Source organism: Drosophila novamexicana, unplaced genomic scaffold (assembly GCF_003285875.2).
Source record: "Drosophila novamexicana strain 15010-1031.04,08,12 unplaced genomic scaffold, DnovRS2.1 tig00001753-arrow-arrow-pilon, whole genome shotgun sequence".
Lineage (NCBI taxonomy): Eukaryota > Metazoa > Arthropoda > Insecta > Diptera > Drosophilidae > Drosophila > Drosophila novamexicana.
This window is the reverse complement of record NW_020824887.1, coordinates 148,061-163,942: the sequence shown is the minus strand read 5'-3', so window position 1 is coordinate 163,942 and position 15,882 is coordinate 148,061. Positions and strand designations below refer to the sequence as shown.

The window sequence follows — 15,882 nt, the reverse complement described above, 5'->3', positions numbered from 1 at the left end:
TATTAAAAATTGGTAAACAAATGCTTTTTAATAACTCTTGCAGGCATATTATTCACGGTCAGTAGGCAGACACCTGCCCAACTCGCCTCCTTGACGGGCGCCATTTGCATTCCGGAACCACTTAAATGCAAATTACACTGCTCACATAAAGGGCGGGGCAGTGCGGGCGTGCTGAAAATGTAAAAACAACACGGACACATAGAAAGTCCGATCAGAATTGTATGGAAAACAAAGCCAAGCTGCAACAACAATAACAGAGAGAGCAACGATAAGGGCTTGGAGGTAATTAAGAAGTACTTGTGAGCGGTTATAAAAGTGGGCGTGGCAATGGGCCTGAGCAGCCATCGGCTAGCCATGGCGCTGGCCCTGACAGTGCTAATTAGCTTCTGGCCGACTGGCAGTCATGGGGCAGCAGCCGTTGACTGTGCCGATTGGCTCAGTCCCAGTGAATGCAGCAATAGCACCGGTAACAACAATAACAACAACAAAATTGGCAACAATAGCAGCAACTATGCGGCTGGCAGCACCGCGTTGGACCATTTAAATAGTTCGATGCGGCCAGACAATCTGCTGGAAATGGATTTGGAACAGGACGGAGACAATTGGCCATTGGAGCGTATTGTGTCCATCATTGTGCCGGTATTTTTTGGCATTATTGGCTTCGCCGGACTCCTGGGTAATGCGCTCGTCATATTGGGTAAGTCTTTTAACCACTTAACTGCCTACGTTCCGTAATTGCAGCTGCTTAAGTCTGAACCATCCATCGGCCTCATCTTTTTATAGCCCAGAGCCAATAAAACCCTCTGAGGTCGTTACATTAGCCAGCCCCGGTTGATAGCCGAATGGCCATTGACTTTTGCCAAATTATGCGTAATAATTGCAAATATGTATTGTTGGCAAGCCGTTCATTTTCCGGCCATAATATGCCATCCATAAACGTGCCACGCACAGCTCCAGAAAGGCAGCCACTGAGCTAATTGAATTTTTATGTGCCCCAAATGTGTGTGCAACAGACAAAGTCGGGGCCGAGGCTGTGGCTGTGGCTGCGGCTGTAGCCGAGGCCAGCGCATTGCAACTTTACGTTCACCACATTCAGTTTGTTGCATTAACAACGTTTATGCAACAGATTTTGTTGCACTCTCCGATTTACGGCCGCACTTTGAGTGCCATTTGATGAGCGAATATGCAAAAGCTTCAGAGACAATGAATTATGCCTTTTGGGAGGCCGATTCCATGGGCCAACGTCTGTAACAGCCAGTACGAGCCATCGACAAGCTATACATTTATGTATGTATAAAATTGATACGGAGTATGTCCTGGTCAAACACTCGCTATGAAGAGTCCATCTGTCTTTTGAGGAAATTACAAAAAATTAATTCTTGGACCATGTAAACGGGTGTCGATTGTGTTGTGCAATATCATATTGCCTGGGAGATACATGGACTATATTGTAAAGAATTTGTTAGGGAATAACCACGACACGAAGGAAGTCAAACTAATACTTATTGTTTACGTAGTTCACAACGTGAAAGGGTCAAAAATTGATAAGCAAGATTTTTTTTATGTATTTTACATTATGTGTGTAATATTATCATTGTTGAAACTTAAATGGTTGACAATTTCCGGTGGAGATATAATAATTTCTTATGTATGAAAATATGCAAGACTAAACATATAATTGTTACATTAACATTTTGAAAATATTTGAAAAGTCAAGGCTTCAAATAAAACCTGGATTTGGATAATGAATATGGAAAACCAGGTTCACAAGCAGAACTCGAATTGCCAATCATAGCAACACTTTTTTCTTTCATAAGCAGCCTTGTTTTGATTTATTCAAATATTTTCTCAGCAATATTTTACTTTTAGATTTAAGCAGCTGCACATATGTTTACTGTTAAAGTGGCCCTCAATTATTGTACATCAAGCAGCTCCAACATACCCTTGCTATATACTTTAATGGGTGTTAAGAAATATAAATTGAAAAAAACATGGGCAGAGCAAATCGGATTTAGTGTCCTGGCTGTTGTGCAGTTGGCTATGCCTCAAGCTATGGAATGGATTATGCCTGTATTGGCCAGGCAGCAGATCAACTGGCAACTGGGAACATGAAATCTGAAAACTCTGACCACGTCTGTGAGCACGCTTGAGTAGCCAATTACAAAATGTGTAACACGATTTTCCATGCGCCAGTTACAAATTTGTTGCTGCCCCACAGCTGTTTCTGGCCAACATCATTTCTGACATGTCTCCATGCCTGTGATGCTGTGTGTCACAAAGGATGCCAGCTTTATCCGACAAACCCCAATGCAAATTGAAGTGGCAATGAGTCAATGCAGATGTCTCTTTGTTTGTTTTTTTTTTTTTTTTTGTCTGTTTTTCCTTTTTCATCCCAAAAATAAAACATAAATTACAAATAAGCCACAAATATTTCTGGTTTCTATCCATCATTTTGTTAGCCGCCTTTCGCTTTTCGTGGCTACATTTCATTTTTTTTTTTCCTGGCCCAATATTGGTGTTGACAGATGTCAGAATTTAGTGGTTTGCTGTTGGTGTTGTCAGCCAAGATGTCCCTTTTGGCACATAGATGCTGACGTAAACTGTACGCTCAGCCAAGAAACTGTTCATTTAAATGGATTATATTGATATTTTATGTATTATTATTTGTGTCATTCTATTGCTTTTCTTTAATATTACAATTATTAAAATGACATAGACTTAGCTTGTACTTGTTAGCTTTTATAAATTGCCTGTCACGTTGCCCATTTCCAAAAATATTTATTAAAATGTTGCATTTTCGGACTGACAGTACGAGGGGTTTGGTAAATGTCACAATATCACATAAATTCGATGATTATTTTTAATTGATTATTATTAATTTGGTTAAAATGCAGGCATATTTGATATGGAATAAATGCATTTAATAGGCGATTGTAGAACTTGGCGCGTTTCATTATAATCACGTCAAGTATAATGTTATTTAACTTAGGCTAACTGCAATAAAAAGTAAAGCCAATTGATTTTAAAGTTTTGCAGCTGCCACGAAGAAGATTAAAACCCATAACTTCTGAGCTTAAATTATTATGAAAGATTTAACTTTCACGCAGACTGGCCTTTTACATAACTTCAGCTCACCAATACTCTAACACCTATAGACGCACATTATAGTCTGTTAATTTGCCATAAAATGCAGAACATAGACATCCATTTAAGGCTTGAAGATACGAGTCAAAAGCAGACACTGAGGTTGATACTGATGCAGCTGCTTGCTTGGCTGGCACTTTGACAAATTATCCTCCCATAAGCCATAAATACACTTGCACCCACATCCGTACCAGCCAAATCTCTTTTGTTTAAACACCCACCCAATGGCGATTACGTTGCCCAGGGATGAAGGCGGAGTCGGTTCTGGCAGGCGAGTCTAATTTTGCTCATAATTTGCAATAAAACTCACACGTTCATTTACAAATCATTTATCAAAATAACGCCCAGTCCTGACAAAGTGGCATTTACCCAGCAAGGCCAAGAGAATGGAGCAAGAGCGACAGAGCAAGCAGAAAGAAGTTCGTAAAGGGGACGGGAACGGCTGGGTAACAGGTGCCTGGCAACAGAAAAGCTCGCAAGCCTTTGAATATAACTTTTAACTTTGACGCCTACAGAAGGAAAAGCAAAAATTAAAAAAGAAACTCTGCTTTAGACATGAATCCTCGATAAGACGATACTCTGTAGCCAGGTCTAAGGTAACCTAATAGATCTTCAGACGCACATACATTGGAAATCTCCTCTTAGAATACACGGTTGCTAATGATGTCTTTGATTGCCATGCCATGAGCATATCTGTCGCGCTTAGTTACATGACATCTGATAGACCACGTTTGGAATATGTCATGCACAGCTTCTTATGCTCTATATTCTAATGTTTGTAAGGACAGTGTGGCGCTGGGTACACACTGTCTCCTAGTCGGGCATGCCGGAATGGGGAATGTTTCTTATTGCAACTTGCTAAGTGCTAATGAAAGCATTTTGACGACTCAATAAGCCCACATAAGGCCTATTCTTTTTACGGTTCTTATAATATTTAAAATTCAGAGTCAACTTATTCGTATAATAATGAATCTTTTCAACGGGGCTTAACCAGACTCTAATGGGGGTCTAAATTGATATTTAACTACCAAATCTATCTCTTACTGAAATTGAAATGGAGTTAAGTATATAGGTATTATTTATAGAAGACTATCAGTAACCTAACAAACTTGAAGAGAATATGGGTGCGATCAAATTGGCTTTTCATTTCTCATACTGTCTTTAATGCTATGGAAAATCAGCGTACGCTCAGAAAACGTATTTTATTAAAAAAACGTATTACGTATTTTTTGTTGGGATTCGTTTTAATTGTTGTTGACCCGGCAGCAGCCCCTTTCTTTTTAATCTTTTCCATCAGTATAAGGAAGATTATAGCTTATTTATGCCACAGAAAGTATGCATTTTCCCCATAGTGCTGTGGCATGAATGTTTTTTTATTATCAGCTGCTGCCTTTCACTGGATGGCATTTATTTTTAGCTTCTGTTACTTTTGCTGTTATTTCACTGAAACGACAATGCAACAGCAGCGCAGCATGTGACACCTTGACGCAATCAACCACACCCACAGACACACGAACACTTATGCAGGCGGCGACTTGAGCCAAGGTTGCAAAAACTGCATGGAAAACGACTTTGCTGTTGAGATTTTCTCTGCTTGTCCACGATAGAGCAGCTAGGGCCCACGCACACAGCCAGGCACAAGTGTGCACATACACACACACACACACCCCTGCTGTGGAATGCCATGGCGTTCAAGTGTCACCTTGCATCAGTTTGCTTTCAGGCCGAGTTGCACGGCACCCGTGGTATTGGGGCGAGCTAAAAACAGTATTTATAAAAGTTGTTCTTATTGTTCTTGTTTTTGTGTGCACGTGTGTGTGTATGTACAGCAGACACCGCACATTTAAATAAGCATCTTTGAGTACCATCGATAGTTGTTGGCTTATTTGTCGCCACATGCAACTTGAACAGCAACAACATTTCCTATTTTTGGGGCAATGTTCAGCTTTTAATGCTACATTTTTAATTTTAAATATAGTTAAATTGCACTCATGTTGTACCCAATAAAACAAAAATAAAGATATTTACTCTACTCGATCTGTCTTGGCAAAAATTAAAAATGATTTTGCTTGCGCAAATATCACATGCTTGCAAATGTGCCTATAAAAAAAATAAAATATTGGGGAATCATCGACTAGTAGCTTGTAACAAGTCTAGTCTTTTATCTCTATGCCGAAAAAATAAATAAATATGTTGGCTCGCGTCACAAAGTAACCCAAATTTTGAACTCGCTTAAAATCAAAACTAAAAATTAATTTTTACTCAGGTTACAATCGAAAAGTGATTGCCTTATGCAGTCGATAATCAAGATGGTTCTTGTTAACTGACTTATAATTATACCCTAAGCAGTGTATGGCGCAGTCGGGTGTAGTCCACTGCAGGGCTCTCATCTCTTTTAATTTGATGACATGGGAGCTTTTAACTTTGAATATGCCATTTCGTTGCTAAAATTATTTACCGCGGATGATAAAAATGTCCTGTTCCCCCTTTAAATTACGATTTACATTAGCGTAATAGCTTTCTTATCTGTTATCAAAGGGAAATGAGGAAAGGAGCCGCTTAGATTTTGTAATTTAATGCAAGTCCTTTGAAGGAAAGGTATATATGGTTCCCCAAAACAACTTGGCACTCTCCTAGTATTATTATTTGATATAAAGAGAAGAAGTGGAAACAATCGTTTTCTAAGCTGAGAATAAATACATTGACAGACATTTACCAATCATTCTGTATTTTTAATACTTATCATTTTCATATAAAATTATATCTATAGTGAATGTTGTAATATGGTGTTTGCTCCTGTGTTTAGTTCGGATACAAAAATGATGGGGTCGACCGATATTTCTATATGATATAGTTATCCAACTCGATATGCCCGGGCTTGAGAGAGGTTACAGACAATTTTATAATTTTAATATAAAACAGAAATAATTCATTCACGCCCAAATAAATACAAAACAAAAACAATGTGAACTGATTTGTATTTCAAAAAAAATAAAATCGCTTTCTTTTTCCCAACAAGTATTTCTGAGATTTCCATTCCATATAGAAAATATAATATATAATCACGGCGGTCAAACATAGAAAAATGAGTATAGTTCTTGTAATATGTTTATCCAGATTGTTAAGTTGAGTGAGCAATTTATCTCTGGGTTTCATAGTGTTCAGATGCCTCACCATCAGAACGTGTATTATGGTATCCGGGTGGAACTCGCCTCTGGCGCTCAGAAATGTATACAAATGTAGCATGTCCACAATGGATGGTTGAGCAGTCAGATCAATTTCCATACGTCGACCGAGCATAGGCTCAAAGAAATGGGCACTTGAAACCGTTGGAATATATATAGGAATCTCAACTGCCCGTCTCCAATTACTTTGCATTTTCATACTGCTTCCATTTTGCCCCTTGGTAGACTTGAGTAACTCTCTTAAATCAAACATTTTCTCAAAGTCGAATATTCTGCCAGAATCACATATTGCATAAAGATTAAACATATATGACATCTTAGATACATCTTCTGCCTGATATATTTTATCTGAGTAAAAAACTTGTTTTGTTTCGCATATTTTCTCTGGGGCTAATTTTTCTTTAGAGTCAATAACTTCTCCTGAGCCATATGCTTCATCTGATTCATGTTCCTCTGAGCCATATACTCCTTCACATTTATACTCATAAGAATATGTTTCTTCTGAGTCACAACTTTCATCAGAATCAAATATTTCTTTTATAGTTAGTGGTAATGTGAACTCAGACGTATCGCTCAGCACAGCTTGATTGAACATTATGCCCTCATTGCTCGCACTTCCTTTCCCGCGAGGCACTCTCCAATATATTAGTAGATCACTTTCTAGTTTATACTCAATCTTCTCTCTGTTCTTAATATACACAAAATTATTGCCTTCATCATCAAATCCATCAGTAAGCTCATTACTGTCTTCTTCTTTACCACACTTATCAGACCTATCATAGTCATCAGACCTTTCATTGTCATCATTATTATAGTCATGAGACCTATTATTGTCATCGGACTTGTCATACTCATCAAACCTATTATACTCATCAGACTTATGCTCAGACATATCATACTCATCGTACTCAGAAGTGTTCTCATTTGCATCACTTCTACGTTGTTTCATATTGTTAGCAAGCGTTTCATACGTTGCATAGTCCATATGCTCATTTTTGTTACAGAACTCTTTGTATTCACGATAATCAGCTTTCATACTATTGATAGTAAGCCCCCTCTTGTAATACTTTCTGTAATGATTATAGTCACCAAAATGATATCCCTCCTCGTTTTGAGTTCTATGCACATCACCACCATGCTCATTATACTCTTTTCTGTCACTACACTGACCGTAGCTATTCTCAATATTGCCTATATTCTCAATTGTTACAGTAGACGAGATCCTTTTTGTTTCCACAGTACGCAGGGCATTAAAAGGATTATCTGGATCGTAAAGCACAACTTGATAGTCCTTTGACTCGCCACTGTACTCTGTATTCTCTATTTCTTGAATAGATAATGGCTCTACTGGATTGTAGAGGTCAGCTTGACTGTGTATACTATTCTCACTGCACTCTCTCACCCAATATATTATGTGTCCATTTCTATAGAGATACTCAACTTTCTGGCCTATTCTAGTGTACACAATGTGTTCGCCATTCTCATTGTATTGAGTTCTGTTGACATAATCACTTAACGTAACATAACCTGTTCTTGTATAAAACTTACTGTTTTTACTATTCTCGCTATTTCCCACATTGCTCTTACTGCTCCGACTGCAATCACTTCTGGCACTAATTTTACTTACCTCACTGAACACAATGCACTCGTTATTTTCACTTTCTACGCTATATTCACATCGCTCACTATAATCAGTAGACCCACTTCTCGCACTGCTGTCACTCATCTCGCTGCTCTTACTCTTAGCGCTTCCTTCACTATTCTCACTTTGTTTTACACAGTCAGTTCCCATTTCGCTATTCGTATAATCCTCACTATTTTCAGTATGCTGATATATCTCGTTGTTCTCTTTCATTTCACTATACTGACTTATTTTACTATTGAAGCTGATCTCACAAATTTTACTTCTCAAATATCTCTTACGTCTCTCACTTTCCTCACTGCTCTCACTGCTGTCGGTAATTCCCCTACTATTTTTCTCACTGCTCTCACTACCTTCGCTACCATCGTTCTCCATTATCGTGCTCAGCCGGTAAACGTAAACTTCCCGCAATTGACGTTGGAATATGATCTGATTTTGGCATTCTGTATACTCGACCGTTCCATCCTTGCCATTTAGTTCCATCTGTTTCATCTCCTTTACGGCCATAAAATATTCATGAGGATTAATATATTTCCGCACTTTCCCGACCAAATTGGATGTTATGCTTATGACACTGTTCAGCGCCACGATATTCCTTTGCTGGTTATAAACAGCGACATCTTTAGATAGTGTTGCAGACATTTTTAATCGAATTTACAAAATTATATTTGAGTCAATGAAAAATATATAAGTTTTGGAAAAGATTTGTGTGCAAGCTAAGCTCAGACATGAAATACACAGAAATCAGGGCATAGTTCGTTTCTCAGATATTTTTTATGTTGCCTTTTCAGCTTTTCATTAGGTGGAAACAATTTGAAATTTATTTTAAGATATGTGTTTTACATTTTTTTCTCAATTGGTTTAATTTTTGAGCCCATATATAAAATCAAAAATAAATTATGTCAATTAATTAACAAAAACAGCAGAAAACAGTGCTGTACTAATTTAACACATATACTTATTTATATATTACTCTATATAAGTATATTTAACAGAAGATAGAAGTTTAAATGTGTTGATTAGAAGCACCGAGTTTTTTTAATTGTCAGAGCAAATTATTAATATAGAACTTTTATTTAAAGCAAGAAGATCTGTAAATTTAATTTAGATCAGTGCAGCCTCCATCTGATTTGTGGGACTCCCTTTTCATTGTTACTTGAATTCATGAGAGTCGCATAGTAAGGCAATATTTAAAAAAATAAATAAATACATATCTACATACACTCATACATACAGATATAGCTGCATACATACAATGGATAATGTGAAGCACGTCGTAAATGAATTTAAGATCTTTGAAGCTAGTTTCTTAGTTTCATACAACAGTTTTTCCGATCTTTAACGACCTGCGAATGAATTTCCAATATTGTTACAGAACGTATTTATTAATTTTAATAGAAAAACTCTGCATTTCAGATGTTAACTTGCATCAAATAAGAAGCCTAAAATGCGCCATTAAGCTAGACCATTCAACATTCAATCGACATTTGAGAACCTGCCGCCTCACTTGTCAACAGATTTAAGCTGCAATTGCTCACGTCTCACGTGTACACACATGTAGTCCTGCTGAAAAGAATAAATAAGCAGAGGCGCAAAAAAGTGTGCTATGAAAAATATTTAAGCAGCATATGGCATTTGTTTATGTGTGTACATGTGTTGTGGGCATGTGTGCATATATGTATCGGCTGGCGTTGTGCAAATTTACACAAATCCACAGGGCGGTACACAATTTTATTTCAATGCGTTGCTAGTGATAAAATTTATAACCAGCAATGAGCACAGCGCCGAAAAGCAGGCGCACACGTGTGCCAAACAATGCCCATGTGGACAGCACACTCGCTGCCAGACGCACACATACACACACACATGCAGGCACATGATATGCACACAATGCTCTGGCAATCGTGCGTAAGCGTGTCCTCCAGCTGCCCCCTAGCGTCCACCTTACGTCTTTCTCTTGACATTCGTCATATTTATGCTTTTTTATGGGCTATGTACAATTTTATTGTTGTACTTTCCAATGCAATGTCTGATGGCTGGCGACACACCACACCACAACACACACAACACACACACCCAAACACGCCTTGATAACCAAAGTGACAGTGAATATCAGTGCTTTAGCCAGTTGCATAACAGAGCTATAAAAGAGCTAAACAATGCGAATAACTGATAAGGGAATTGTCCTGTGTTTGTCTATGTTCTCAAAAAGGTTTTACACCTTTCCCATAAACTCGTTCAGTATTCAGCCTCAAACTAAATACAATGTTGAATTAATTTCATAAGGGTTCATGAAAGTTTAGGACAGTAAAACTGTAAATATAACTATAGAGACTGAAAACGATCGATCGCTTTGGTAGTTGTAAACGCTATCTTAAAAAATCTTGCATAAGGCTCATATACTTGTTAGGCTTCACAAACCTTTAATCTGGCAAATTAGAAGCGAATGTGTCTTTCAGACTGACTTGTTTTACTTGCTGTCTCCTTATGCGCACACATTCTACTCACACAGATACATATCTTCCAGCCATGCATGTGCCACGACCTTACACCCCTCGGCTCAGCCTTTCTGAAGATATGAGCTCTGATGGTCATATGGCTGCCAATGTGCCATTGTGTCAGATGTAGCTAGGTGTTGGATAGTTCTAAAAAGGGCAATGGATGCAATATGAACGCATGCCTTGCCCGAGGCTACGTCCACAGCTGTGTCATCAACAATCTGAAAATGTTCTGGGCAGCAGCAATGGCTTATGCTCGGCAAAATTCACCTAAATGTTCTTTACGATAGTGTCCAAGGCAATGGGCATAAAAGTAATTAAGTGGGACCAACATAATATTAGAAATTAAATTATGCTAAGTATAATAGAAAGCAGGTGGTAAGTTGTAACACGTATGCAATAAATATTCCCTAAGATCCATGAATTAGAAACCGATCGAATGGTAAATAAAAAAAAAAAGCATACAATCGTTTTCCACGATTCTTTTATCTTGGACTTGCAGACCCAGTTTAGAAATTCTTTGCTTTTTTTGATTTCCTTTTATTGATTTTATGTATTATATTCCTTCATATGGCGATAATGTGAATGTAAATATGTGTATAATAGAAATGATGATGATAACGACTTGGATACGGATGTGAGAAACAATGATAAGAGTACCATTATTTGGGCGTTTGTTGCGGGTGAAGCAAAGAAAGGTCTCCCAAGCAGACAAAGAGAGAGAAAGAGAGAGAGAGAGAGAGAAAGAGATATAAAAAATGTTTATTTTATTTGTTCCAATTCAAGTGTCAGCACAATAGTTTATAAAATACGTTTACCTGTTATTTTTTTCATTTTTCTTGTTATTTTTCCGCACTTGTAGGCTTGTGTAGCAAAACAAATACCTGTGCAGAAATGACAAAAAACCGTCAAGTGTAACTCACATAAAGTACAATCAAGCAATCCAAACAAAGTTTTTAGGAAACAAAAACCTTTCTTTATGCAGATTTGAGTTTATTAGAACTTGATTGATACGTGGGCGAGTATCCAGCAACTTATTTAAAGCTTTTGCTGCCCTCTCAATCGGACCTACCCATCTGATGTTTATTTATTTAGGTTGTGTTGTGTGATAGCCGGCGGCAGATATTGACCAAATATTCAACGGAACAGTTTGACAACAACTCAGGCAGATATCTATTAAGTCGAGCAGTCGGCCGAGTGGGACGCAAAGCTTGTGTTTCATCTTTGCTTGGGCTGTTTGCATATCCGTCGTATTATGTGCAACCGGAAGTCCATGTAGCATACACACACACACAGGCATAGGGCAGGATGTGGTCGCTCATAAGAAACATGGACAAAATTTACGAAAATGTAAATTAATCGTCCTGACTTTGCTGAGCAGTGGGTCCAGTACATATGTGTCCGGCATTGTTTGGCCGTCAAACAAAAGGTCCTTGCTATTATCTACCAGCGTTTAAGCATGCTGTATGGACATGTATCTGTTACTATAGCTATGTACGTGTGTGCGTCTGACTGCGCCTTGAGCTTCGAGCGTAATTATTTATGCATTTGGCAGACATGGCTTAGCCTTGTTCTGGCTAACACACTTCAATTGCCTCATAAAGCAATGACAGAGACAGCTGCCAACAACAATTAGACAGCTCTGTCTCAATGCCATAGTTAAATTTTAATTGAATTTAATTTATGTCTCATTTAGATGTGCCATTCCGAATGAATGCAGAGCTGGTCTTTATGTGCTGATTTTCTCTCTGATTTTAGAACATGACTTAATTGCCCGAGTCTTCATAATAGTAGCAACTCAATAAAATAGGTTGAAAATAAACAGCAGGAATTATATCAAAATTATTTAAAGCAAGTTGTCCGATGCGACCAATTATGTTAAAGATTAATGTGCCACTGATTTTAATAACTAATTATGGCCCAAAATGTTACAAGTCGACTGCTGATGTCCTTCTCAAAGGATCCCGCAGTTCAAAATTAACTAAATTTGACTGTTAGATATAATAGACCAAGAAAGAAACCTCTTGTTATTTATCAACAGCTGTTGTTCAATATGAAGAGTATTTCGCAGTCGATCGCAACCAAATGTAACTTTCAGACTTGTTCTTACCCAATTTATTAAGGCAGTTAAGGACCCAAAGCTTTACAGATTTCAATTGTGGAACAGTATTTTGGGCAAGAGGAAATTGCGAACTGCAGTCAATTGCGTAAGCTTTCAGCTCTTTAAAATGTCTGTAATATTTATGAACGCCTTAAATCCCGCTGGAAGCTGACTTTTATGAGCCTTGATAGCTTTACAGATTCCACAGCTAGAATGACATATTAAACCCTAAACACATTGAAACTGGGTAAAGAAGAGCTTCATGTTTTTGGGCAAATGTATGCAACTGTCAGAATTAAGCATCTCCAACCATTTAAATTATATATATATATTTGATCAGACGATGAGCTGAGTCTATTCTAGCTATGTCAGGCTGTCTGTCTGCATATGGTATGCATCTGGCAGAATTTTCGAGGTACGAATTTGCGCCATGGTATATAGATAATCGTCTATATCATAAGTTTTAAGTTAGTCAAGAATGCATTTATCATAACATCGAGGTAAGCAAAGAAGAAGCATAGCAGCAATCAATTCCTGTGTGGGTGTATATGTGTGCCTATGCATAGAGAAGGCAGCTGAAATGTTTGTGGTGACGGCTTGGAGCTGGGTGGAGAACATCTCCTAGTCGGTCACTCCCGACTTGAGCATTCCAAGTTGTTTTTAAAGTTGTTCATAGATAACTTCAAGGATTAAAGGATTGGTGTGAATATGTGGATATAGCTTTATATAGCCCGCTCGTTTCAGTTTTACAATTGTTGATGTAGATCGAAACGAAAGCAACAAAACAACAACGACAACAATGAAGCGTCACACGCAGTTGAAATGCATCAATATTTTGCCTAATGTATGATATTAAAGTAACATAAAAGAAAATTTATATGGCAAGCTGTAAATATGGCCCTGCCGACACAGACACAGACACACTCACACACACACACGCTTGAGCGACGCCTGATTATTTGTTTATTGTGTGAGTGTGTGTGTGTGTGTGTGTGGGTGTGTGTGTGTGTGTGTGTGTGTGTGTGTGTGTGTGTGTGTGTGTGTGTGTGTGTGTGTGTGTGTGTGTGTGTGCGTGTGTGTGCGTGTGTGTGTGTGTGTGTAACGTGGCATTAAATAACAGCGTTTTTTGCGCTTGAAGAACTTTTGCAGCTTTGCTTTTTTCCCCTATTCTATTTCTATTATATAAATATATTTTTTTTCTCAGCCGCCTGCGCCATAAATTATGCTACACTTTATTATTTTGTAAAGCAAGCAACATAAAACTTTACCTTCAGCTCAGCGTCAGTTAATGGTCCAGCATACTCATAGATACTTTTAACCTGACCCTTTTTTGCGCCGTAAAATATCAGTCATAATGGCTTACTTGTTATCGGCAACAGTAGCAGCTTGTGCGAGTGTGTGTATGTGTGTGTACACGTATTAATTGGTACTGCCTGGAAATGACTGACAGCTAGCCAGAACAGAAAAAAATTAAAACTTTTTGTGGCCAGCGGGAACTATCATGAATTTATCACTGTATTTATTACGAAATTTGCAACCCAGCTCGAATTCGGAAAATTATATGGTATACATAACCATGGCAATGTCTCTCTGTTTCTATTCAATATTTGTATCCCCTTTTAAAATCTATATAAAATATGGCGTGTACAATTTTCCTTGCTGCAGGCGACATGCTTAATTTCCATGGGAACAATCGGCGTTTTTTCTTTTTTTTTTTAGTTTTCTATGTTTTATATAATTATACAAGTGATATGCTACATGACAGCTTAAACTAGTTATACTTAGAATATATACTTATGTATTAAAGGGGGTACTATACTATATTGCTGTGGCACAGCAGTCTAAAACACGTAAGTGTTTTATATCATAAAGGAACCCTCATGCGGATATACCAAGCAGCATAAGAGATTTAACTGATTCACTCATGAGTTTAGGAAATATGTATATGCATATGCATAAGTGAAAGGTTTGGTTAACAGTTTAAATTGATTTCCATTAGGTTTTGGACGAAGTTTTCCAGCTTCTTGAATACCGATTTTGCCTCAAACTTGGGCTGGCCATTTATTTTCCAGATTTTAATGAAACGGTTCAATATATAATTTACAATTGTCTGTTCTTCTAAATGTATTGCGCGCATTACATATTATACACATATGGCATTAGCTTGTAGCCTTAGTTTGCAAATTCATCAGAGCACAGTTTCCGAAACAGCATTTAAATACATATTTAATACGAACTCGATGGAGAATTAGAGCATGTGCCGGTCGTTACTTTGAATTTGTATTCATAAAGAGACAAAAGTCCCTGATCAATTCAATTTAACAAATACCAGGAAAAATTTGAAATTCTTTTTATGGCCAATTGGCATCATTACGGTTAGATTACCAATAGTTGACTGGAATTGTTGCAAAATAAAATATTATTAAGCAAACTAATATGAAAAGCTTTAAACGGAATTTGCGGAATACTCACAAAAGGCACGTAGTTTACATTTCGTTCATTGGTTTTATTTAATCCATTTTTTTCGAGGGTGTTTTTGACCTAATCTCTCGAAAAAATACATGAGGTCTGAAACCAACCAAAAAAATGCGAGAATTGCACTTGGGTTAGCAGAGATTTCTATGTCTGCCCTGAATATGACGATAATAATAAAGGCTACTCCTCTCAGACGGTGGATATCAGAGCATGCTATTCAATAGGCATGACGATTACACATGTTTTGGTATAAGAAGCTATCTTCACAAAATCCTGACTATATAATATCTTGTTATGTTAGACAATGACATTACAATGATATTATTAAATAATGTCCTATATAGGTTGATTTATCTTTTGAAATGTTCTTTTTACTCTGAGAAACAGATTCCGAACTGCACAATCATTTTTCAACTATCTTCAATGATATTACGCTACCAAATTTGAGAAGCCACTTGCTGTAATAAGCATATAAGAAAATTTGAAAAAAGCCACACCTGCAAAGTGGCAAGCATTCAAAATGAGTACTACGTATGCTTACCCACACAATAATAACGAATATTAATAACAAAAAAAAAAAATAGCTCATGTGGCACACGCGGCCATTTGGCCCCAAGACAAACCAAGGCAACTTATATTTATTGTTCGAATTTTGTGACTTCTCTGTTGCTGTTATTGCCACTTTTTGCTGTTTGCTGTTGCTGTTGCTGTCATTTTTTATTTATTTTTCCCTACTCCCACCTCCTGCCGCTCGACATCCTGTGCTAAATATGTTTCAAAGGAAATTGATTTGCGGCAGCAGCAACACGAACAGCGGCAGCAAACAACAAACAACAA

The 15,882-nt window shown here is 37.5% G+C and overlaps 1 protein-coding gene across 1 annotated transcript in view; it reads left to right on the top strand.

Moving 5' to 3' along the window:
* The first annotated feature begins 327 nt into the window (after nt 1-327).
* The window catches only part of LOC115768346 (allatostatin-A receptor), a 36,519-nt gene continuing 20,964 nt past the window's right edge, over nt 328-15,882 (top strand). The window contains exon 1 of the mRNA XM_030712910.1: nt 328-697. Coding sequence (XP_030568770.1) covers nt 328-697 — 370 coding nt within the window. The remainder of the gene's footprint in view (nt 698-15,882) is intronic.